The 25,115-nt window shown below is 39.5% G+C and overlaps 2 protein-coding genes across 2 annotated transcripts; one reads left to right on the top strand and one right to left on the bottom strand.

Annotated features, from left to right (window-relative positions):
- Positions 1-1,309: 1,309 nt before the first annotated feature.
- Positions 1,310-5,574, bottom strand: sdf2l1 (stromal cell-derived factor 2-like 1). Its single transcript, XM_063898330.1, has 3 exons — positions 5,318-5,574; positions 2,957-3,153; positions 1,310-2,787 (listed from the first exon to the last, which is right to left on the bottom strand). The coding sequence occupies exons 1-3, from the start codon at positions 5,493-5,495 to the stop codon at positions 2,509-2,511; spliced, it is 654 nt and encodes a 217-aa protein (XP_063754400.1). The 5' UTR covers positions 5,496-5,574; the 3' UTR covers positions 1,310-2,508.
- Positions 5,575-6,651: 1,077 nt separating this feature from the next.
- On the top strand, positions 6,652-25,104 carry LOC134873250 (MARVEL domain-containing protein 2-like). The gene is made up of 15 exons (XM_063896718.1): positions 6,652-6,805; positions 7,600-8,869; positions 11,293-11,328; positions 11,414-11,583; positions 13,608-13,779; positions 13,857-13,907; positions 14,517-14,625; positions 17,786-17,858; positions 19,200-19,917; positions 20,365-20,529; positions 22,936-23,051; positions 23,259-23,363; positions 23,529-23,700; positions 24,122-24,163; positions 24,268-25,104. The coding sequence occupies exons 2-15, from the start codon at positions 7,619-7,621 to the stop codon at positions 24,364-24,366; spliced, it is 3,279 nt and encodes a 1,092-aa protein (XP_063752788.1). The 5' UTR covers positions 6,652-6,805; positions 7,600-7,618; the 3' UTR covers positions 24,367-25,104.
- The last annotated feature ends 11 nt before the right edge of the window (positions 25,105-25,115 follow it).

Below are 25,115 nucleotides of genomic sequence, written 5' to 3'. Positions count from 1 at the left end.
GCACACGCGAACCATGTACAATATTTGCATACAGCACTTCTAAATAATTATATTTATTTTAATTGCATGTTTGAGATGCATTTAATAACAAATATCAAACAACAAATGTGATCGTCCCTATTTAATATTGCGTTAGTAACCACATGTGCGCGCCTGTGGGAATGCAGGCTACAGTTGATGAGGAGATAGTGTGATAAAGCGTTAAGCAATTGTTCATCAGAACTGGAATGTAAAGAAAGTGTTCGGTTCTTCTTTGAATATAGGAATACACTTCTAAATCATATAAATTGTGAGATTTTACATATTTAACAACAAAAGCAGTCAGATGACAGTTGAGTTGACATTGCAAACGTTCGCCACGTTATAGCCTATTTGATCAAATTCACAACCAGGCCTATTATCCATATCTCTCAGTAACCTACCAGCTTGTCTTGAGAACATATCTGTCAATTTGGCACATTTGGCTGCCACCTCCTGTCTTTTTTTAAGCTTAGCCCTCTCCGTTCCACCTGGCCTCTTTCTACCCTCCATCACTGACGCGCTCTGTTTCGCGCCGTTGTTATTTAAAAGACGAGCCGTGGGCCAAACCATCTGAAACATTTGGGAGGAGAGAATTCCCTTACATGGTAGAACCTATTTAATCTGCTGTGATGCAGCAGGCAGCTGCGCTGCAATGGTGAATTTATGCAGACTACAGTTGAATTGATATTAATGCAAGAATAAGATAGCCTAAGTGACAAAAATTAGTTACAACTATTTTCCCCATGGGCCAATCACGCCAGGTCGATGGTTTGGGCCGGGAAAGGTCCCGGATAATACCATTGCCACCCCGGCATTGGTTGCGGCTGCATAGTGTAGAAAGAATACTTAAAATAAGTCAAAAAGGTATGTGATATGAATGATAAATTGGACAGATCAGCGTCATGTACTTACAGTACTGCGACTGGACGCATTCCGTGTTACTTTTGTTGTTGGTCATTAGAAGATATTTATATAAACTGGCTTACACCGGTAAGAATTGAAGCAGTTAACCCTGAAGTTACCCAGCCAAACCCAAACCCTGCTTTTAAGTACAGGACACAGGAAGCTTTTTTGGGATGTAGTTGTCTCTAAAGGTCCACTTTGAGGGAACATGAACTTACATCAGGATTAAACCCGGCATAACAGCTGCTCTCTGCTCAGAAAAAATAAATAAAAGCTGGTCCCAAGCCTTCCCGTTTTCATGTTGAATCGCACCAGAAAATATTTGACATGTTGATATCTTTTGATTGAATTGTTTTGGTCTTACCTGAGGAAAGGAAAATCAGTAAACAATTGTTAGCCTTTATTTCAGAATTTGACCTTAGATATAAGATAACTTTTAAAGACATAGTGTAATAGACATAAAGAAAGTGCACCCTGTACATTGCAGACAAACCTAAGCCCAGGTTTGTAACTGTTACATTGAATACTATGCCTCCTGTTGTCTGCTCAAGCTTTGTCATGTCGACACATCTGCAAACGTTTTATTCTTTGCAGATTTTTCACAAAAACATTTGTCTGAGATATATTACAGATTTTTGGAAAATTACTTTTGCAAATAGTGAAACTGTTTCATAGCCACTTTTATGCTGTTGAAGAAACGGAGTAACAGACCACTTGTTGAATAAATAGAAAATAAGCATATAGCAGTTAATGAATCAATTATACCAACAGAGTGCTAATGATCAACAACATAGAAGCCCCCCCATGCATGAATGAAGGTGAAGAGAAGTTGACCTCTTGACCATCAGCTGAGAACATGCAGGAAGCATAGGTACCCTAGCAGTTCAGGTACAGTCAGAAAAGCCTGCTCATAGGTCCCCATAATAAATGTTCCTCTGATGTGGTCACACTGCCTCATCTGTCACAAAAAAATGGAAATGGGGGTGCATTGAAATATAGAACTCTGACAGGCAAATTGTCTGCTGCATGACTTGAGAGTGATAGCGGGCTGTTGTCACTACTGATAAATACAATCAACTCATTCTTTCTGAAAACATCCCCACTCTTCAACATTTTTCACCAGATCAAAAATCTCAAGTTGACATGAACATGAGCTTAACTTTAAAATCCAAGAGAAGCACAATTTTGCACTAAAACAAAGGTTTTATTTAACACAGGGCCCTTTAACATTTCAATTGATTTAATTATCCACATGTGTGCAGTGAACAGTGAATGTGGCTCTTTCAGTTAGTGGTTACTATGCCTAGCTGGTAATTTAGCCTTTTGTGTTTTCTCCCTTAAGAAATGTACTTCGGAAGAAACGGATATATTCCATATGCACTACATACATTACAATGATCTTCTTTAAACTGTTGTGAAATTTTAATGCCCCCACCTCTGACCACCCTGAGTGATTTACATGAACAGAGATGAGTCATCAGTCTAATATTCTACATCATTCACACATGACGTGGTTTGGTCCAGGAAAACTATAAACCTCCCACTTTTAAAGAACGTCCCATGTTTGTTGTCATGCTGGTGAGGTCACAGCTCGTCGTGGCGCAGCGGCATCTGGCTGGGCTGCAAGAAGACGCCCTCCATAGAGCGCCACCAGTTGTGCTGGTTAGGAGCACTCATGCCGTGAACCTCCCGTTGGCCGCGGATGGGGTGGCTGTACTGCTCACCGGTCACACTCAGGAAGACGTCGGTGCCCACGTGTTTGAAGCGCACAGCCTCATCGCGCTCCCAGTGGATGCCATCACACTGAACACTCCACACATCCAGATTGTCCCCCTCGCCGTTCTCTCCAAAGGCGCTGACCTCCTTCAAGCCACACAGTTAGTAAGGGAAAACAAGAACAGTACAAATAGTCAACAAAGATGTGCTTGTCTAAATAATTTGTTTCCATATTCCTAGAAGTCTTCTTCTTTGACACAGGGCTCCGTAAATGTCCATGTCTCAATGTGAAAGACATGTAAAAAGTTATTCTGACCTGGTTATTAGACAGGGGTGAGCTGAAGTGGTGTGTGTGGAGGTTTCTCCCAGTCTTCATGTGTGTTATGCGGATGCCCTGACCACACTTGATGGCTTCCCCCCGCTGACAGGGACGGTTGGGCTTTCCACGAATCTGCCAATAACTGTTGGCATCATCCGCGTTCTCCACTCCAGTCACAGACTGCTGTCCACTGCCTATACACACACACAAATAGTAAAGCATGATGAAGTGAAGAAGTAAAGGACGTTGCGTTGAGTTTTGAAACTTTGTTCACACATGGCTGTGAGCCACAGTTTGAGTGTACTGTTTTCTGATTTTATGTGATGATTCTAAAGTACTTCAAATCAACTGTATTATTGAGGCAACATAAAATCATTTGAAAATCACTAAAATAAAGTATATTTCCTTTAGATTTTTTAACTGCAATTGCCGCCCTAGTATTTAAATGTGGCGACAGAGAAGTTAGCAACTATAGACCCATCAGCATTTGTGGTTGGAAAGGTAGTTGTAGAACAGCTGGTGTCATACCTTAGCAATAACGACCTGCTCCATCCAGGAACAATTATTTTAGCGAGACTGCACGGTGTTAGTTCTTCAAAGGAATCAAGGCTAACTGACATAAAGGAGGAATAGTTGGATTGATTTTTCTTGATCTCTATAAAGATCTTGATACAGTAAGTCATCCAAAACTCTTATCAAAGCTTCCGTCTGTCTTATTTATCTGGTCGCTCTCAATGTGTTCGTACAATACATTTTATGACCACTGTTGTTCAGCGTGCATATACAGCGTTCAATGCATATACAAATATTTGAAAAGTCCCCATCAGTTTGTGAGGATGTGGACATGCAGATGTATGATGTCACGGTCATTTGAATGTGAAAATGCTGAACAGGTTGCCACTTAGCTCTCACTAACGCTGCAAAAAGTTGCTCAATGACTAGTTTTGGAAAAACAAAAAAAGGGTGACATTGTATTAGACTAATAAAAAAACAAATCCATTCCATGCATCCACAGCTCAGTGTAAAGTGACAAATAATCAAAACCATTAAATAGGTCAAACATTTCTGTGTAATCTTGGATACCAATTTGGCTTTTAAAAGCCGCATCAAATCGAGTAGTTTTTTTGCATGCAATGATTCTCTCACATTTTCAGCATTGAATAACCTGCTGTTCACAGAAAAACTCTGCTGAAACCAATTGAGGTTATTTTTAAACATTCCTTGCGATATATTGTCCAAACACGACCCTTTAAGTTTTGGAAATTCAAGTCATTCTGTTCTCAAAAGTTGCATTGGTATTCAAGATGCCACTAGATTGTGCTATAACTCCATAGTTCATCATTGGTGGCCATAATTACCTGCTTACTAGTGCTAAACAAAAATAATAAAAACAAATGCTTCGTGTACATGTGGGAGGGGCCAAATGTTTAAGCAGAATGCCTGAGAGCTACTAATGTAACTTTGGATGCCAACATCCATGTGAATTGAAGAGCTCATATGAAATGTGAGACAGTCAAATTAAACATTAGTTATTCTTCTTTGCCAGAGATGATTAGAAGTTGTGTACATTATCAGTAAGCATCTTGTAACTTATCTAACTGAATAAGTTTTCATATACTTAATGTATTATAACATTTGCAAAAATGTAATTTGTTTGATTAACTCAGCAAAACAGTTCAACCCCCCAACAGCAGGAGCTTCATAGGAAGCACAGTGGTCTGTCGAAACTGAATGTACGCCTAAGGAGACATATGGAAACGGCCAATGTCTTTAACAGGTCTATAGGTTAGATTTGATGGACTCTTAATTTTACTTTATTGCTAAGTAGGTTTACACATACGGATAATTTGCCTTGGGGAAGCATTGGGCGTTGCAAAAACTAACGTCGACGTGCAGCAAATAAGATGTATGGTTGTTCAGCCTGGTGGACAAACGCAGAAAACCTATTATGTAACCTAATTCACACATTTATAGATTCGCTTCTTAATATCGGAGTAGGACAGAGGTGGTGAATAATATTGCTTAGATTAAATGTCCAGCTGTAGTATTTGTAAGGTGGTTCATACAGTGCTCTTCGATCTCGGAACAGCTCTACGGGCTGAGGATCAGAGGCAGGTGTCTGCAGGTTACAGACAGAAAGATGCTGCTTAATCCTCTACACACAATCTAACACAATCAAAATGTACTAGCTGCTATGTTGTGGTATTTGCTATATATTGCAGTTTTGGGTTGTTTGTAAATGAGCAAGGCAGCTTTCAGATGTGTGAAGTATCTCTACGAACAGCATGCTGCAGCTGCGTCCTTTGCTCATCGAAACTAAATAAGTCTTATTTACATGTGATTGTCGGGTGAAGTTACCTGAGCCATATTTAACATCGTGGGAATGCAGACGTACGTTGTGTCTAGTGTTGAGCAGTTTGAGCAGAGAGCCGCAGGTCACTTGGTTAAGCTCCGACTCTCTTCCTTCAGATTTGGACCACAGCAGTAAAAACATCAGTGATCTGACGAAAACGTGTAAAGCGTGAAGTATCTCCATCTTTGTGTCTCTAATCGGCGAGAGACTCACAACAGATGAACGACCAATTCAGATCCGGGCACATTCAAACGTTACTGCTGATTTCAACCAATCAAAGCTTGCCAAGTCCTGAATACGGAAGTTGGTGCAGACATATGATTGGTCAAACAAATCCAGTGTTACTTCAACCCAACGTGTGTGTGTGTGTGTGTGTGTGTGTGTGTGTGTGTGTGTGTGTGTGTGTGTGTGTGTGTGTGTGTGTGTGTGTGTGTGTGTGTGTGTGTGTGTGGGAGGGGGGGGAGGGGGGGGTGTAATATGACAGTAAGATATTTAATCATCCTGTATTCATTAATCAGTAATTAAGTCAAAATGCGAGGAAAGCGTGTCTATGGATAAAATAGACATGCTTTCCCTCAGCAAAGCTGTTCACAAGGAACGTTGGAAAGTGTTTAAACAATATTCGTATTTCTATCAAAAGAGGAACTTTGGCAAAAACAAAGCTCAAGTACTCAGGATGAAGAAACCATGCCTGTTAATAGTCAGGATTCAAGTGGAGCATAAAATGTGCAACTATATGGTTTTACCCACTCATCATTAAAGTAATTATTAAAAGTAAGGTTAACCCAAGAAACTGTGCCAGAAGATGAAGCCAGAGTTGCTAGTCTTTGCTACTATAATACAGCACCAAATTGGGCTGAAGAAAAAGTCCTTTAACGTGTTTAGAGTAGACAATATAATACAATAAATTAATAAAACAACATAGATAGGAAATCAAACAAATAACAGTACAACTAACTGAACTAAATGAAACATTCAGAAATGATTGCATGTTGCAGTATGACATGTTGTATGTTGGAATTATTAATGTAGGTTGAATTCGGAAGTGGGAAGTCAGATTTTAGAGTAGACACTGAATGCACCGTGAGGCTGGTCAGGCTGGTCAGACTGGCCAGGTGAGTTTCCACGCTCTGCTCTTGGATCAGTTTTCTTTCCTCTAATTAAACCTAGGTTAGCACGGAGCTCATTGATTTCCGACCTGAGATCAGTGTGAGAGTGTCGGAGACCAGAGGGAGGGGCGAGCAGTACCTGTTTCTATGAGAAAAATACACAAAGAATTATCGGCAGGTAAGTCAGCATTTTCATAACAAATGAATTGTTTTTAATGTTAAACAAGACGGTTAGCCTATATGTCGCCTTTGTGGTGTTGATTGTGATTTTGTTTAAAATGTTAACACATTGTTACCGGTTTTGTTATGTGGCTATAGACATCTGTTTCTACGAGTGGCCAAAGGTTTTAACGCACGCTGACATTTCATCCGGATCTGTACAAGGTCGGTAAATGTTTGTACACGTTGTTTAAAGTAAACCAACATATAACCAACTGATGAATATTCAATGTGCGACTGGATGCTGCTGTTAAACAATCAGCTCCATGTTGGACGACTACTCCTCTGAAGACAAAGAGGCTTTCTTCTTCAAATATAAAAATAAATATGATTTTCTGATCACCATGCAAGCTAATGAATGACTCATTGTCTCCTGCAGTCAGACCATTATATACCCACCTTTGTTTACTACAGAGTAGTTAAGTCTACTTTGTCCAAACCGAACAGCAGTAGGCAATTTTAACATTTGTGTCATTGTCATTCTGTTTGGAGAAAAAAGCAAAAAGATAGTAGAAGCTGGGTAAAACTACTCTAATCTGAGGGGGTTTTCTTCATATATCAGCTAGGATGACCTGAGGTTGATAGTTCTCATCTGCATGTTTGCATTTGAAGAGAGCACTCTGCTCCTATAATTGGACACAAAATAGGAGCTGGATAAATATTCTTAAACTTATGTCTTGGGATTTGTGAGGTACATTGTCTTCCAATATACAGCTAATGTACAGCCTCTCAACACAAATAACACTGGTAGAACTTGTACTTTTAAATTTTTTGCATTTAAGAATAGTATAAGTTAGCTGTGATAGATTAAATTAGGCAGCAGCTATGAAATAACAAAACCAATTGTGAAAATATCTGTTAATTTGGCCCTGAGATGTTCGTAATCACTGGTTATTGTGATTGACTGAAAAAGTGATGTTTGAATCCTTAGTGTTAATCCTCTCCGCTTCCCTCTGTAGCGAACATTTTCAGGTCCAGATGTCTTCAGGAGGAGTCAGTTCTGGGTCCAGTTTTGACCGGGTGCGAGACATCCCACACTATGACCAGGTCCCTGTGGGATCATTATGGCATGACCTGGATCTTCCAGCCCCCCCGGAACCCTTACATGGAACAGTACCAGCAGTAAGCTTAGACCCACTTCCCCCTCCCCCGCTACCTGAACGGCCAGCTGTTGGGCTTGAATCCTTCCCCCACCCTGGCCATGATGAGCCAATGGAGGATGACTGTGACACCATGGATATGAAGCCGGTTCGCCGCTTCATTCCTGACTCGGTCAAGAATTTCTTCCGTGGCAGCAGCGGGACCCATGACAGCATGGGTTGGGTCCTTCCCCCTCCTTCACAACATCTACCTGCCTCTTATTCCCCTGCCCCATCTTCTAGTAAGAGCACCAACTGCCGCACCACAGCAGGAGTCCCTTGCTCACCTCCCAACTCCCCCCCTCCATCTCCTTCTCTTCAAGGGTCATATCGGGACCCCTACGGCGGATCTGGGGGAAGCTACACCTCTCAGAAAGAGAGAGACGTGCTGCTGCTTGGCGCTGAAGCTCTTGATTCTGCATCTGCGGTGCCTACCAATTTTTCGGCTCTGACCTACCATGAGCGGGTGGAGGAGTACCACCTGCGCTACGCCTACATGAAGTCCTGGGCTGGCCTGCTGCGGATCCTGGGCTGTGTGGAGCTGCTGTTGGGAGCTGCTGTGTTTGCCTGCGTCTGTGCTTATGTTCATAAGGACAACGAGTGGTTCAATATGTATGGATACTCCCAGCCACAGATGTTTGGGGGGCTGGGTGGTGGTGCCAGTGCCTATGGACAGAGCAGTGGTTACTACACAGGCCCCAAAACACCTTTTGTCCTAGTGGTGGCTGGTCTAGCGTGGATAGTGACTGTTATTATGGTCGTTCTTGGGATGACAATATACTACAGAGCCATACTTCTGGACTCTTCTTGGTGGCCAGTCACAGAGTGTTCCATCAACCTAGTGTTGGCGGTGCTGTATTTAGCAGCAGGGATAGTGTATGTGAGGGACACCACTCGAGGGGGGCTGTGCAACCTGCCGGTCTTCAATAATGGAGTCAATGGGGCGTTTTGTCGCACTGAAGCCGGCCAGATAGCAGCCATGGTCTTCCTCTTCATCACCATGGCTCTCTATTTCATCGGTGCAGGAGTATGTCTGAAGCTGTGGAGACATGAAGCAGCCAGGATGAAGAAGGAAGGGCTCGCACATGAGGTCTGACTCAAACACACACACACACACACACACACACACACACACACACACACACACACACACACACACACACACACACACACACACACACACACACACACACACACACACCAACTCGTATTTTTATATAACACTCAAATGTAATATTATAACCCTTACAACTACAACTTGTCCTTTTTGGGCTTGGGCTCATATTAAACCTTTAGGGAAAGATCCCCAAAGTTACCTTTTCCCCTTTATCCAGCTGCAAGTTTTGTCTTGAAGTTATTTTAATAAAAGGATTGCGTGGCAAACCCAACCTTTTGTAAAGTTGCAGCAGAGAAGAAGAGACGAGCAGCATCTTTTGGGAAAAATTAAAACATTATTTTGCAAACATGTGTCAAGATTTTTCAACCCTAACCCAAACCTTAACCCAAACAGTTAAGTTAAGACCAGGGTAATGTCAAATGACTGGACCTAGCGTGACATTCCCACAGTGTATTGTAATATCTTGCCCACATTTCTATATTTTTCTTTTTATTTCATTCTTAATTTTGACAGTGATAATTGAATTTTGGAAAATAGGGAGCATAGAAAATTAGTCTTTCTAAGTCTAAAAGAGAAGGTGTATTAGAACACAGACAATTTAAAGGTATATTTGTTGCACAGTATACGATTGTATCTATAGCCAGTGTATGACAGACGGTAGAAATGCGCGGTTAGTCCACGGCTGTAACCGCTGATCGGGTGGATGACGTGACGAAAAATAATATTTTAATTACATTCGGGCGGGTGGCGGTTGAACCAATCAAATAAAAAATATATATACATTGTTAAATATTGTTACTTACATCCGGAAAAAAACTGAGCACACTTTGAAATAGTCAAATTTTCATCAGGCAATAATTTGGCCTAGTCGCGTCTATGCATGCTGCTGTTTATTATCAGCGATGGCAACGCCGGCGAAGGTGGTAGACCTACATGACAAACTCAAAAAGGGAGAAATAAACACCAAGGAAAAATAAGGTCGGAAAAGTTTCTTTAATATCAAGGCTCCCATAGTTTGTGTCTTGTATGATTGTTAGGCCTGCTGGTATAACTGTCTGCCTGAAAAAAGACGCGCTCTCTTCCCATGCAGTCAACATTAACGTCTTCAGAATAGGCTCGTCCTGGATATTACCCTCAAGGTATCTGGTTGCTTGGTAAAGTGATGGATATACAGCCTCGTTACCTATGGAACGATTGGGCCACAGTACGTCAAAGTAAACCATAACTGTCTAATTATGACTAAATAAAGATAGGGTTATTGGCATCAGTTAGTGGCAAAATGTTATCATTATTTAACATGACAAAATTCATAGAAATTTAAGCTTTGGCCCTGATAATTAAACAATAATTATTTCCTTCTTCAAATCAGATGAACCAGGATTCAAGTCCTTGTCATAGGCTAAGTATCAATGCATTTTTCGCTCGAATTGAATTTAACAAGTTGAAAAGTGGTACAACCTTAGGTACTGTAAGCTGGGTCACGCATCAAATCTCGGCAGACCCGCTTTCCCTTCTCCAGCCCTGACTCTGGCACCTTTCGCTTTCCAAATGGTGCGAGCAGAATCCAGAAGGTACATCTGACACAATCACCCACAGCCGTCTTGGAGCAGATATGTGCGTTGGTGTTATTTTCACCCTGACATGACAGTTAATTAGTGCGTAGTTAATTCGGCTATAATGTGAATGACTTGTTATTATATTCGGGCTTTCTTTCTTTTTGCAAAAAATAAATGCATAAACCTTAAAACAACCGGCGGATGGCGGGCGGGTGCGGTTTTGAAAATTGGTCAAAAAACGTTGGTTAGGGTGGATGGCGGACGGATGATGAGTTTTGTGATGCGGTTGCGGATGAAATAATAGCCATCTCTAAAAGACGGGGGTCACCCAGTAAAGCTGAGCAGTGTACTGCTGTTGACTGGGACATCAGCACACTTTTTTTTTTGTACTTTTAAGAAAGGCTCAAACTATATTGAGAACATTTTAGTTTCAAGTATTTTATGTTACTTTGGCCAAAGTCACATAATAACCAAAACAAACAAAGGCAGCGCTGGACCGGCAACTCCCTCCTTCTCTGTAGGCCTACAGTTGTTTTCAATGGAGTCTGGTTGCTTTGGTAAGAGTAGATGGATATAACAGCCTCAGTTCCCTAATGGTTACGATTGTCTCACAGCTAGGTACAACTGTAAACACCTTCTAATTATGACGTACACTTAAACTGATATTGTTTTTATTGGGCCTTATTTGAGGTGGCTAAAACATGTTATCACTAATATAACATTGAACTGAAATTGTATTTCATTTAGAAAGATGTGTAAGCAGCCTCATTAGGAGAAACCCCTGATGAAACCTTGAACATCTAAATAATAATTTCCCATCTCTTCTTCCCATAATCCCAGATGAAAACCATTGGATCAACAGTCCCTCTGTCCATAGTAAGTATCAATGCTTTTTCAGCTACAGACATTGAATATAACACAGTGCAAAGGAAGTGAGCTCACAAACCTTTATGTACTGTAGCTGGGTCCAGCCTCCAGAGTCTCGGAGCAGACCCCGCTGCCCACTCTCCAGCCTGACATCATGGACAACCCTTCGGCTGCTCCTCTAATGGTGCTGGAGCCAGAGATCCTCAGAGGTCACATTCCAGCTGGACACATCCCCAAACCTGTCGTTATAGCAGACTATGTGGCGTGAGTGTTATTTTCATAATCATGATTTCCAAATATAAGTTGCTGTATTCGGAAACCCTGTATAGGAAAGCTAAAGTTTAGCCTCTTGTACAATTTCATGTAGGTTTTTGAAACACATTTTCATAGGAAGTACTGAAAAGCATTAACTATTCAAAATGTTAAACTATATACATCTCAAAAACAAACTTAAATGTTGTTACCGTTTATACTAAGCCACATTTTTACTGCGTTTGCAAATAAGCCATACATTAGATGAGGTGCAGTTCGGCAACCTGTATGACATCTCTGTCATCGGTGTATGAATTTGTGTGAACAGCGCTAGAAACGCTCTATATAAATGCAAGTCTGATCAAATATACTTAGCTTTATTAGAATATTTTTTATTCACTGTAATACGTCACAGAATTCGCAGGTCTTTAACATACACAGTTAAATATTCAGCTTTTAAGCTTCATTTAGTCCTTGGGTGCCCCTCTTAACATGTAGCTCTCCATAGAAGAAAGTAAACCATCTTGGGGGAAATGTGATGGAATCTTTGATTGGAAATCCAAAACTGTGTCACTGTGTAACACTGCAACATTTATAAAATTAACTGCCAAAATTCTTCAAAATGTGTCGGTGTCAGATAGAGGCCAACCATGCTAAAAAACGCTGAATTTATTAGAAATTATCTGGTTCAAAATGCAGGTATAGTCTGCATTTGATCTTGAAGAAAAGGTACAAAAAGTTTTCAGATGTGTCTTAAAACAATAGACAGTTGCTTTTACAGTAATTAACTTAACCTAATGAAGTTTATGTCTTCAGCAATCTTAGTTAGGCAAAACAAGTAGAGATTGTCCAAATTACAGACTTTTTAGTATCTAATCCTCTATTTTTGTAACTTGCAGCTTAGCAGGGATACACTGTAAGGGAAGTTCGTCCACTGATGATTCTCAAAAAAATAAATACATATTATATTTATTTATTCATACATACACATAGAACATATATGCACATACATACATACATACATACATACATACATACATACATACATACATACATACATAAAATAGATAACATTAATTACAGATTAATCTAAAATAAATACAAATAAGAATACATAAATCAAATATTCTAATGATGATAATGAATAACATATAAATAAATAAGCAGATGATATAAATCATGACACAAATGACCCGAGCTTCCTGTTTAGCTTATGGCACTCTGAATTGGGAGCGTGGACTCCATCTATCGTTAGGGCCTTAATGATAGATGAATGCCAATGAAAGGAACTGCGCCTTGTTTTTAATCTTCAGTATCTACCAGTAATCATAGCTCTGCAACCGAGTATATGGTCTGCTCTTGGATGTTTCCAAAATCTGACTTCAAATGTTTATATTTGGGTTAAGAAGTGAAACAAAAATGAAAGGGCACAACAAATTGGAACAGGGCCCTTCTCCAACTACATTACTGCATGTATATAGACACGTATTTGTTCAAAAGCTGAAGCAACCTTTAACACTTACAGTTGGAGTATGAAAACAATTACAAAAAAGAAACCATAACTCATATTTGTCTATAGTCCAACCATACAGCGTATTCAGCTGCAGTGTAATAAACAATCACACATTTGTCCAGCTTGTACCACAGGCTGTAACATTATCATGTACTGTAGCTCCAATTTTGACTCTCTCTCTCTGTCTGTCTCCCACGGTCACAACTTGCCTTGGTCGGGTCTTCAAAGTTGAGGTTCTAATCTGTTTTGTGCCTGGAATTAGTAGAACATATTTCACACCAGGGCACCAGCAAAGTATCCGCTGGGCTGAGGGTGTGTAGTCTGAGTAGATAGGACGATGCTTGCTCTGTGGGAGATGGGCCCTGCTACAAAAGCTTTGGGACCACGTCAGCTGTATCCTGAAAGTAGTGGAATTTGATGATTATCGGCATTTGTGCAAGCCCATCTTTAGATCTGTTGAAGACTTATGTTAATTTAGTTTGAATGTACGCACTTGTGCAAACATATATGTTGTCTCCAACAGGAAATACTCCACCATCCGCTCCGAGGAGCAGAGGGACCAGTACAAGGCTGTGTTCAACGACCAGTACGCAGAGTACAAGGAGCTGCATGCTGAGGTGCAGGCCATGGCCAGGAAGTTTAATGAGATGGACGAGATGATGCACAATCTTCCCTCTAGGCCTTCCAGCCAAATGGTAACACCCTCGCTCCTACACACACACACCCACCCACACACATATCTATGTTCAGTAACATTCACATTTTGTTTCAGGAGAAGGAGCGGATCAGTAACATGTTAAAGGAGTATCAGAAAAAGAAAACTGTAAGTACACATCATGAATTGTGAGGATCCATCCACTGTCACTGAGTCCACAGTTGCTGTTTCTGGTTAAGGTCTTAGAAAGTTGATTCTGTTTCGATAAACTTTTGATAGCCTGTAATGCCACTGGTTTTGTATCACACATCCATAATATAGTGGGATTGCATGAGATGGAAACAGAAAAGGGAAGGATATTAAAAAAAGCAGCAGAGGCCAAGCTATTGCCTCATTTGGTCTCTAGCATGCACCGAGTTAATTGATTGTCTCATTAGATTAGATCTTCCTTGACGGATAAATACTTAAATCTTTCAAGATCAATGTCCGCAGTTGGTTACACAGAATATCTGTTATAAATGTGTAGTTTCCAGTATAACATCATCAGAGTACCTTTTCTCAGGTTCAATTTTGGAAAATGGAAGAAGCAAAAAATTACCATGAATGGTAGTAGAAAACAATCCAGTCAAGAAAAAGCAGTATAGATGATGTCCAAGATATACAACAACATTTGTTTGAAAAAGGAGAACTTGCAAGACTATTTTATACTGACTGTCCCTGTAAAAGCAATTCCATCACAGGCAGTTAATCATTTTATTTCTTTTATTCTCTTTTTAGGATCCAACATATTTGGAAAAAAGAGAGAGGTGTGAGTACCTGAAGAACAAGCTCTCTCATATCAAACAAAAGATTCAGGAGTATAACAAGGTCATGGACTGGAGCGATAGCAACTAAACACTGAAGTCATCAAGGCAACATGCTCTGATGCACACAGAACTGAGGGGGATGAGGTGGGAACTGTGTCTGGACATGGAGAAAAAAGGCCCTCATTTTGCCCACACCTTCTAATTGTAAATGAGCCATTATCACATTGGAACAGCTGGACCTGCAGTCACTGCTGTGAGTAATGTGGATGAAACAAATGGGGAAAACTTTTTCACAGTTAGAAATATCTTCAGTGGAAATCAGTTGAAATGTTTGAAGTGTAACCAGTATTGATGTCCTTCATATTTACCTTCACACAGCAAGCCCAGATGCATTTTTAATGCACTTTTTTAATGAACAATCGACATGCTTTGTTTTTTCATTTTTATATGACTTAATTGCTGTGTCTCCAGAACACATCAAAGACTTGAAGCAGGGGAACTAGCCTGACAAGCTCACTGTTGTTCACTGTGACCTTACAAAAGCAAAGTTTTGCTTTGAGTATAGGATAATATGACACTTTGGATGGTCACGGATGTAATCTGTATAATGACTGGTTGGCAGAGGCATACAACCACAAGCTGGTGATTATAGCCAAATGTAAAAGGAATTAAAGGATCTTTTTATCTGAGTGTGGGTAAAATTAAAATCAAGCACGCTTTTGGGTCTTTCAAAGGCATAGACACTGTGTAGATAAATCTCATGGGGAAGTTGATTGTTTAAGGCTGACCCAATGATGAACAAATCGAAGTATCAGCAGTGTCTTTTGTTCAACTGATTATTTTTAGGATTCTTTACTGTGGTCTACATGTGTGACACTGCAGAGGGATAAGCTGCTTGCCATGATACTCTTACTGTTTTTTTACTGGCCAGTAGTCTTCTCTCAAACTGTGAGGCACAATGTAAACTTTGAATTAAAACTAGAGTGTATGAATGGTCTCTCTACCCTGTAACTGTTACTGAAATCACAATTTTTAACATAACAGATGTATTTTTAAATTGAAATAACTTGCTAAACTTTGAACATGGTATGTTCGATTGATATGCATATGTAACTGTTTTGTACCACTGAGTAAGTCTTACTGGTTTATACCAATGACGTACATGTATAAATATATATATATATATATATATATATATGTGTGTGTGTGTGTGTATATATTTTGTACTTTGTACATGTTTGCCTGTGTCATTAACTGTTTAAGTACAACTCAGGAGTGAAGAATAGGGGAGTTCCAAAAAGGGTACAATCAGAGCATTTTTACATTTTCATAAATTGTCTTTTTATTTGTTGTTACAATTTCCTGGGACTTGCTTTTTTTTTAAGAAAAAAACTATTCTATTAACATTTTTCAGGCTTAATATCAATAGAATACAACCACGGAGCGGATTGTCAGCTTGTCTGTTGGCATTGGATACTATAATAAGTAGAAGCTTGTAGTTGCAGTGCAGGTAAATGAATTGCTTAGTAAGGAATGTCCTCCCTCTAAAGAACTCACAAAATGAAAGGACACTGAACAAACTTTTAAATCTAGAGTGACTTGGATGCACTGGACTGCATGCCATTTCTAGCTTTATGGCCACATGCCAAGTCTACATCCACATTTCCCTAACTTGCCTCTCTCATGATTATGAACAGTCAGTGAGCTCACCATAGAATGGCTTCTGATCTGGCTCTGCCCTCTTCCTGTAGCAGGACAGACCTTTCTGCCTCAGGTTATATGGCATTCACATTTGAATGTATTTACAATGATTTATAATAAATTGTAAAAGTCAAAATAAAATATATAAAATATTAATAAAATAATACTTAAAATATATTACATTTAAAGAAATATAGTTAATGAAATTATAATAAAAAACCCTGTTTCATTTAATTTGATGAATGATAAACCTGAATTTAAAATACATAACAATTATTCCGGAGTGTACTAAAAGGTCTGTCCCCCAACTGAAACTCGGAGCTTGTACTTCACAATGGACTCAGGGTGTGTAGTCCCTCGAAGAGTCGTTTCCTGGTACCGGTGACCTCAGAGGACAGGTTCTACCTGTGTGACGGGAACAAAAGTCACATGACCAACACACCTGCAAGCGCAGCGTCTGCGCGCACACTGTTGTATTGCTCTCGTCTCTTCATCGCGGGCAGACTGTTCATCACACAGGTGGGTCAACTTCAAAATTAAAACTAGATCTTGGATCTACAAATATGAGCTGTCCTCTGCCCTAAACATTTACTCGGTTAAAGCGGAGTTGCATTTGTGAGGTATAAAAAGTGTATTTTCAAAGCGAGCCCTATATTTTGCCTTGAATAATCCGAATTGTTTTCTGCGTTGGAAAACCTACATTTTCTGTTCTGTAGTTCTTGTTGTGGATATGTACCTCTAGTCGTCCTTACAGTGATGGAGCATAACAATATGAACGAAGGGTTACTCTCTAATGTGAATCTTTAAGAAATTATTGTCATTGTCTATTTTTCTGTTGTGTGAATTCCCTGTCGCCGATTAATTTGGAATGGAAGGAGAAATTATGAAACATCAAAATGTTTCAATGTGAAACTAGCTAACCATGCTCCGTTTCACTCGTCAGCCGCTCGCTTTTGGAAACAGACATTCAGTTTGAGTGACAGAATATCTCCACCCAATGCTGCTTTGTTGCACCACAAACAAACCTGAAGTCTAAGCGTGTCTAATTTTTTGGTTTAACAACTGAACAGCATCTCGGTGGTAAAGGTCCTTTTTTGAAGATTTGTTTTGAATGAAGCAATCTATCCATCACTCTAACATCAAATAAGCAGGAGTACATTTATATTGTTTATGTTTTGGCATCCATTTTATTTTCAGTAGGGCTGCATTTAGGAGTTTGTTACTGTTTTATTTATTTATTATTATTATTATTATTTTTTTTATTTACCTCTAAACAACACACCATACCGCATTTATAAATTGGTTGCACTAATCTTAATTATATTTGATGTACACTTAAAATGTATAAAACATGCTGCTTAAACTCAACCACCAGTAACCACTTATTATGTTGAAAGAGGAATCTGAATTTGGTGAAACTCTGAAAGGTATCACATGGCTACTGTTTTGTGGCATATTGTTTACTAGGCAGTGAAATTAATAGTTAATATTATACAAACAACACTTTTATTATTTTTTGTTTTTCCTTAGCAGGGTGAGATATCCAGGGGGATAACAGTATGCCGTACCACAAACGCAGCCCCCAACCGTACCGTCCCAGTAATGGCAAACAGTAAGTTGACCTACATTTACCCCTCATGTCTCAGCAGCCAATGTATATATATTATTACTTTTCTGGGCACCTACTTATGTAGAAGCTGATGGTTCCAACATTTGCAGCGTAGTTGTTTGAAGGAGCAGTCGGACATTTTGGGAAATGCCAGACAAAATAATCTGTTGTGTCTCTCTATATTTATTGGCAACTAGTTTGATTAAAGGTATTCTGATTCTGATAAGTGAATATTTATTTATGTGAATTTGAAGCAAAAGTACCAATCATGTAGTGCTTCAAATATCTCAAATGAACACCTTATTTACTTTTCCTTGTCTCATTTAATTGTTGACAGAATAAGGATATTCAATATTACTCGGGTTTTGGAATGTAAGCATTTCATGATTTCTACTTTCCTCTAGGAAATTGTGATCGACAAGCATTACCATATTCTAATGGATTAATGATTAATTTATGAGCAATTAATCAATAATGAAAATAATCATTAGTGAAAGCCAAAGTTACAGTCAAAAAACAACATGAAGAAGTGACAAATTTCAGTGGATTTAAATGGCTGTTTCAATGTTATACATTTTATATGAAGGCTGGTGGGCAACATATATGTCACAAGTGTCTGGCTATAGTTATATGTTTTGCCTCATTTATGTAACAAGTGTTTCAATTAAATGGAAACCCTTTTTTTTATGACTTATCTCAAAGTGCTTTATAAATGACATTGTATTGGATAAGCTGTGGAATGGAGCTATTTTTTGACTCACAGCTTTTTGGCAGAAAGGGTTGGCAGCATCTCAAAAGAGTTTGAGCTTACTTAAAAATGTTCATTTGGGTGGGCTTTAAAACATTTTCAACAAAAATGGGCCTAGCTACGCCACTGTCTGTAACAAATATTTGTCAGTAGAAACGTGGTAACTTGTATTGGAATCCATAATGCTGTTTGAAAATTGCTTAAATTGGAAGGCTATTCAGTTTTTTCGTTTAGTCAATTAGTCACAATGTTAATCAAAAACATCAGTGCACAACAATTTGGTGATTGATCCAAGGTGACAAACACTTTCTGAATCCGAATCTGAATGTTCAGTTGTTGTACTTCTTGTCAGAGACATTCAGAGAAAACACTTTTGGCTCATTGCATTTAAGGTGTGTAGACTAATCCATACATTTCTCCCAGTTCTGTTGCTAGCTGCAATAACCTACTTTTTTTCAGTAAACTCGCTGCTCATTTAAACATGTATTCAGAGGTAACATGTATTCAAGTGTGAATTCTTGCTCCCACCGCAGTGCACAGATCACTCTGTTTTACAACACGTACTGAGCACTGCTCCTTGTTCTCTTCTGTTGCAGCCACAGCAGCAGACACAGGCACAGTGAGCCCATGTCCAACCCAACCTTTTCATACTACCCAGGAGATAAAAAGCTTGAATTCTACCGCTGGACTTCCCCACCTGGAGTCATGAAGATATTGTGTATCATCATCATCATCATGTGTGTTGCTGTGTTTGCCTGCGTGGCCTCCACACTGGTCTGGGACTACGATATGGGCCTCATGGGTATGGGAGGTGGAGCTGGCATGTTGCCAGGTTATGGTGGCTCATATAGCAGCGGTGGTTCATATGGCAACAGTGGATCCTATGGGGCCGGTGGCTCATATGGCGGCACTGGTTCATTTGGAAGTGGCTATGGAGGAGGTAGTGGCGGTTCCTATGGCTATGGAGAAACACAAATGGACCCCAAAGCTGGAAAAGCCTTCCTCATTGCCATCTCTGCCATTGCCTTCATAGCCGTGCTAATAATATTTGTGCTGGTTGTTTCAAGGCAAAATGCTGCCCGCTCACCAAAGTTCTACCTAGCAACCATCATCATCTGTGCCATCTTGGCATTTCTGATGATCATCGCCACAATTGTGTACCTTGTGGCCGTGAACCCAACAGCCCAGTCCACAGGATCAATGGCCTATTCCCAGATCCGCCAACTGTGTGCCCAGTACCAGAACCAGAACCAAGCCCAAGGCATCTTCCTCAACCAGTACCTCTACCATTACTGCGTGGTGGAGCCCCAAGAGGTGTGATTTGCTCTTTTTTCAATGGACGCGATAGGGTTTTGGATTTTAATGGGGGGTAAAACACTGTTTAGTTCCTTTATCAGAATCAGAGTCAGAAGGATTATTAATTATTGATAATTCATTATTAATATTACCAACAGGAGTCCAGTAGTTTGTTTGCATAGATAGATTATTTAGTTTAGCAATATAGTCAACAGTAATTTTCCACTGACAGCTATACCAATTTCTTGAACATACCTGAAAAGTAATAACAAAAAAAAGTTTATGAAGACAGAACATTATATGTTGTATTATATGTTAAAGTGTATGTTTTCATACATAGTCTACTGTGGAGACAGCAATCTGAGTCTTGTGTTAGCTCCTGCTTCCAGTCAGCCCCGATATTTACAATGTATGTTAGCAGGTGGAATCGCAGCCCACTGACATTAAGTCCTGTTCTTCCTGCAGGCTATAGCAATTGTCCTGGGCTTCCTGGTGTTTGTCGGTCTCATCATCCTGCTGGTGTTTGCAGTCAGGACTCGCTCCATGATCAGGCGCTGGGGCGAGGATCGCATTCTCTGGGAGGAAGTGAAGATGGTCAATGATGGTCTTCACAACAGCGTTGGGGAGTGGGTGAGTGGATATTTTTTTTTGTGGGTTGAGTGACTTGTTTGCAAATGGATCAACTCAATGTGCCTTTTTTCAACATCTAACACTAAGTACATCAGGTCATTTCCACAAAGTACTTCAGAGTAAAGTTAGTGTATGTGAAAATTAGTACTTCAAAACACATGGTTAGCTTAGTGTTGACATGCACATTTTAAGTGCCCCTTCAATTAGGCAATCAACATTTGATGTTGTGTTAAAACCTCCTTTAATCAATTCTGTGGGAAAGAAATTAAAAGTCTAAAGATCACAACCTTTCCAAAGATAACAATTATTTAAGGTTACATTTGGGAGAAATGTGAGTAAATTGATGCACTATACATCTACAAAATTTTTATTTGATGGGATGGTCAGCCATAAAGAACATGGCATCTTGGTTGAATATCTCGCTCAGGTTAAGTCAAATAGCCTCGATAAAGAGTTGAACAAGATCCCATAATACCGTCGGATATAGTTATAAACCTTCAAAGCTCAGGATGTTGACAGTAACTTATGTTTCTATCGCTGTTTCCGCCGGTGTGTTAGTAGTTTGACTGCAAACTCTTTATCTTTTTTTTTACAAAAGTGTTTGTGTGATCTGTAAACAGACCCCCATAAAGCCTTGAATTATATCTCATAGTCACCTTGGGGCGAGTCTTGGGGAAGGCAAGAATGGTTTCTTTTGCAGTTTCTGGGTGTGGTCTGTTTAATCACTCTTAGTGTCAGGTGCCATGTTGTCAGGAGGATGCAATCTAAAAATAAAAATGTATCCAATAACTATAAGACTGTAAATCATCAAATGAAACCTTAAAAATAACCTTAAAGAATGATGGAAAAACAAACGTTAATAAAAAAAAAGTGTTCCTTCATTTCGATGAATGACATCATCATGGTTTGTGTTCTGGGGACTTTGGCCAACATAGTTTTTTATTTCAGGTGGGTGACCGTTCCCAGCAATGTGGTCTGACTCGTCAGCAGTGCTGGCTGAGAGACATTGTCTCAGGTACCTGTTGATGGTACTGATGTATTGGTGTACTTAGGCATGCAGGGGAAAGTAGAGGAACCGGTTGGTCCTGGTGAGCGGCGTATACAACCAGATTGTTTCTCGTATGAATAGAACAGGTTGTTGAAACCTAAACTAAGTCAATTATGAGAGCAGCCTCTGGAATAACCTCTGCACAAAAGACAATTGATTGATTATGGATTTGCTCAAATCAAGATAATAAATCCCACTAAAGATTTTCTTACTAAGACTGATGTTTTGTTATTATGTACATTATTAAATTAATCATAAATACTTAACATACCCTGGGAGTAATTGTTTTTATTAAAGTTTAGTCCATTTAAGAATGGAATAAAATGGCAGATAAATAAAATAAAATATTAAATAGGCTAAAGAAGTATGAAAGTAGCTTTGCCTCTGTGTCTTTGTATGCACAGTCAGATCAGAGACCTGGTCGGCAGCACCTGGGGGGACCAGAAGCTCAAAATAAGAATCAAGAGCAACAGCAAAGAAAAGCTTTTTTTTTTTTTTTTTTCAGGGACGCAACCAATCCCACAAATACATGTTCCTCATAAATGTGGCACAATTTAAAAGGGAAATAAACAGACTTTCCAAAGGTATCAGATTTATTGACATGATCCATTGTGACAACAAAGAAATACTTTTCTAATTTTTGAATACACACACAGTACAAATACACAAATACACACATATTGGAATACAGGTATAAGTGTACATGCATTATAGGGAGGTGCCAAAGCATGAGACTGCCAAATCTGTCCAGCGCCAGGGAACAGTTGGAGGTGACTTTAATGCCTACAGGCAGGAATGACTTCCTGTTAAATGCCGACAAGCAGAAGCTACTCTTGTGACCCACCAGCGTGTCATGTAGTGGGTTGGAGACATTGTCTAAATTGTTCTGGGACAGCATCCTCTGTCCAGCAACACCCAAAACATCACATGTTCTGTGGATAAGCTTGTTGAGTCTGTTGGTGTCCGGCTCCTTAGTGTTTGTCAGGTTCTGCTGCTGATGGTTCATTTCACAACATGTGACAACATTTCCCACCATGCCCGTGAAATACTCACCCCTTTAATACCCCTAGTTTGTAACAAAGGCTTTTTGTTAAGAATGTATTGTCTGCTAACCCATGCTCTGATGACATCAACAGGCTTATTTTCTGAGACTTAACAAGTCTCCTCAAGAACCACAACAGACAGAGACAAATCTTTTTCACAGACTAGAGACCAACGCCTTCACTATTAAACTGATATTCATTTTTAAACAAGTAGTGTCCCTTTTTAATGAAATATACATTTGTTCAACGCAAATTGTAACCAAACTTGAACAAACTCCAAAACAAAAAATGTTATGACCTTGTCTCTTGTTTCAGGTGAAGAATGTGTCTGGTGACCCAGAGGTGCTGGTGAATGACTACAATCCCAAAGTCAGGGGGTCCAGAGACTATCTGGACCAGCTGGACCAAAACAAGCCTCTTTACTTGCCAGGGTAAGCTGTGCATCATGCAACTTCCTTCAATTAAAATAAACCCAGTGAACCTAACACAAAGAACTACAACTAAATGATAAAGACTAAAATGAAACCTTTCTGAAAACTTAAACTAAAGGAAATATAAACGCTTCAAAATACAAATACCGATACAGAAATGTGGGTTATCCTGAAATAAATGGCCCAAATCAATCATTCCATTTGCAGAGACTCAGACATCAGCAGTTCTGTAGGCGGCCTGAAGCCCAGGCTGAAGGACTATGACACTGGAGTGGAGTCCGGAGATGACCTGGAGGATGAGGACTTCTATGTGTGAGTGGATGTGACAGGGTCTGGTAGCTGATATAAAGAGCTGTGCTGAACTTATTTTGTTATGTATTCCACTAAATCCATCTGGGGTGATAACATGTACAGTATCTTAACAAGGCTAGATGTCATATAATAAGTCCTCAAATGTCGAACCGTTTGCATCTGCAGTTTGTTTCCTTCTATCGTGGATGAGCAAGAGCGTCTAAACTACAAACGGGAATTTGACCAGGAGCACCAGGAGTACAAAAGCCTGCAGGCTGAGCTGGACAGCATAAACCAGGACCTGGCTGAGCTTGACCTAGCTCTGAACCGACACCCTGAGGGTAGTTCACAGTTCCTGGTGAGTGTGGTAGTGACTTTGAGAATTGGTTCTTTAGTGACAATGAACCGTCCACTCACTTTCAAAGGACTAGCCTACATACATACATGCTTATGATTCCAAATGGAATTAAGATCATTTAAAGATAATAAAGTGGTCAGGTAATGAGAACATGGAAAATTAGCTTTAAATATTTTCCAGCCTATGACCAAGGACTACAGACAAAAATTAACCTAGATTTATTTGATTCATGCTTATTAAAATGTTATTTCCCCTTACCTAATGTGACTGAAGAGGGAAAAGTTGTATATGCCATAGTTACATTGGGCAATGTTTAGACTTAAAATCTGGTCAAGGGCTGAGAATCCTTGGCCAAGCATCTATCCAATTTGTGTGTGAATATGGAATAGATCAGATGATTGACCAGTAGCTCTATTTTCAGGACGCCATGGAGGAATACAGCAGACTGAAGAATCTCAAGAAGGTAAGGCCTATGCAATCATTCCCACCTGTTTTGTTCTTTGCAGGGTAATACAGAGATGTTTTAATTAAAGTAACATTTTTTGATTGGTGTTCTTTAATGTGCAGACCCCTGGCTACCAGATCAAGAAGAAAAGATGTAAATATCTCAGATCCAAATTGTCACACATCAAGAGGAAGATCAGCGAATATGACCGCCGGCCTTGAACCTCCTCCTCTGAGCCTGCTGTTCAGATTTCACATTTAACCCCCCCACACACACTGTGCCAGTTGCCTTTTTGTGAAACATCTGTTCCAAACCAATCAACTGTGGGGTTTTTTCTATAACAGAAGGGGTGAAGGAAATTTCTTTTTTTTTTACCATCATCTTTAATCAATTATTGAACATCTGTGAGTTTCATGATAAGCCATTTAGTTGTATAGAATGTATCTATTTTGTTTTTCTCCGAAAGTTAGATAGTAGATGTGAGATTACATGGTTTTGTTTCAGCAGCAGACTTTAAACTTGAGCAGTTATTTTGCTTATTTTTTATAACGTTTTTTAAAAACATGCTTTACAGTTTCATTAACTATAACGGCACAGCTAAGATAAGCTTCTTATATCATTAGCTTTTTTTGTGGAGTTTTTCAGTGCTTAAGGTGAATCCGTTTTAATTGTAAGTTCTTGTTAAAGAACTTTGTCATGGTGGATGTTAAAATGAAAAGTGTAACTTAATGATTCACGATTGCTTAGTTCATTTAAGTTATGCAACAAATATTTGTCTTAATCTTTCCTAAACAAAAATCTAATTGTTATTACATTTTTCAAAATCAAATAAACATTCCTGCCTTGCCGGGTGTAGGCTGAAGAAACAGCGCTCCTCTCCGGCCGATACAGGAACTGTCTTCAACGACTTCATATCAGTATCTTTCAGACAAATAATAAAATAAAACCACAAGTCATCAGTGATGTTTCG

This window comes from Eleginops maclovinus, chromosome 12, assembly GCF_036324505.1.
Source record: "Eleginops maclovinus isolate JMC-PN-2008 ecotype Puerto Natales chromosome 12, JC_Emac_rtc_rv5, whole genome shotgun sequence".
Classification (NCBI taxonomy): domain Eukaryota; kingdom Metazoa; phylum Chordata; class Actinopteri; order Perciformes; family Eleginopidae; genus Eleginops; species Eleginops maclovinus.
The sequence above is the reverse complement of the archived record's forward strand: the minus strand, read 5'-3'. Positions and strand labels throughout refer to the sequence as shown.

What these genes read in the sequence shown, in the direction of transcription:
- sdf2l1 (XM_063898330.1), bottom strand. Translation starts at nt 5,495, where the DNA reads ATGGAGATACTTCACGCTTTACACGTTTTCGTCAGATCACTGATGTTT. An exon ending in CGATGTTAAATATGGCTCAG is followed by an intron (nt 3,154 to 5,317) that starts GTAACTTCACCC and finishes GTGTGTGTATAG; the next exon opens with GCAGTGGACAGCAGTCTGTG. An exon ending in CACCCCTGTCTAATAACCAG is followed by an intron (nt 2,788 to 2,956) that starts GTCAGAATAACT and finishes TGTGGCTTGAAG; the next exon opens with GAGGTCAGCGCCTTTGGAGA.
- LOC134873250 (XM_063896718.1), top strand. Translation starts at nt 7,619, where the DNA reads ATGTCTTCAGGAGGAGTCAGTTCTGGGTCCAGTTTTGACCGGGTGCGA. An exon ending in GCGTGGTGGAGCCCCAAGAG is followed by an intron (nt 19,918 to 20,364) that starts GTGTGATTTGCT and finishes TTCTTCCTGCAG; the next exon opens with GCTATAGCAATTGTCCTGGG. An exon ending in AGGGTAGTTCACAGTTCCTG is followed by an intron (nt 23,701 to 24,121) that starts GTGAGTGTGGTA and finishes CTCTATTTTCAG; the next exon opens with GACGCCATGGAGGAATACAG.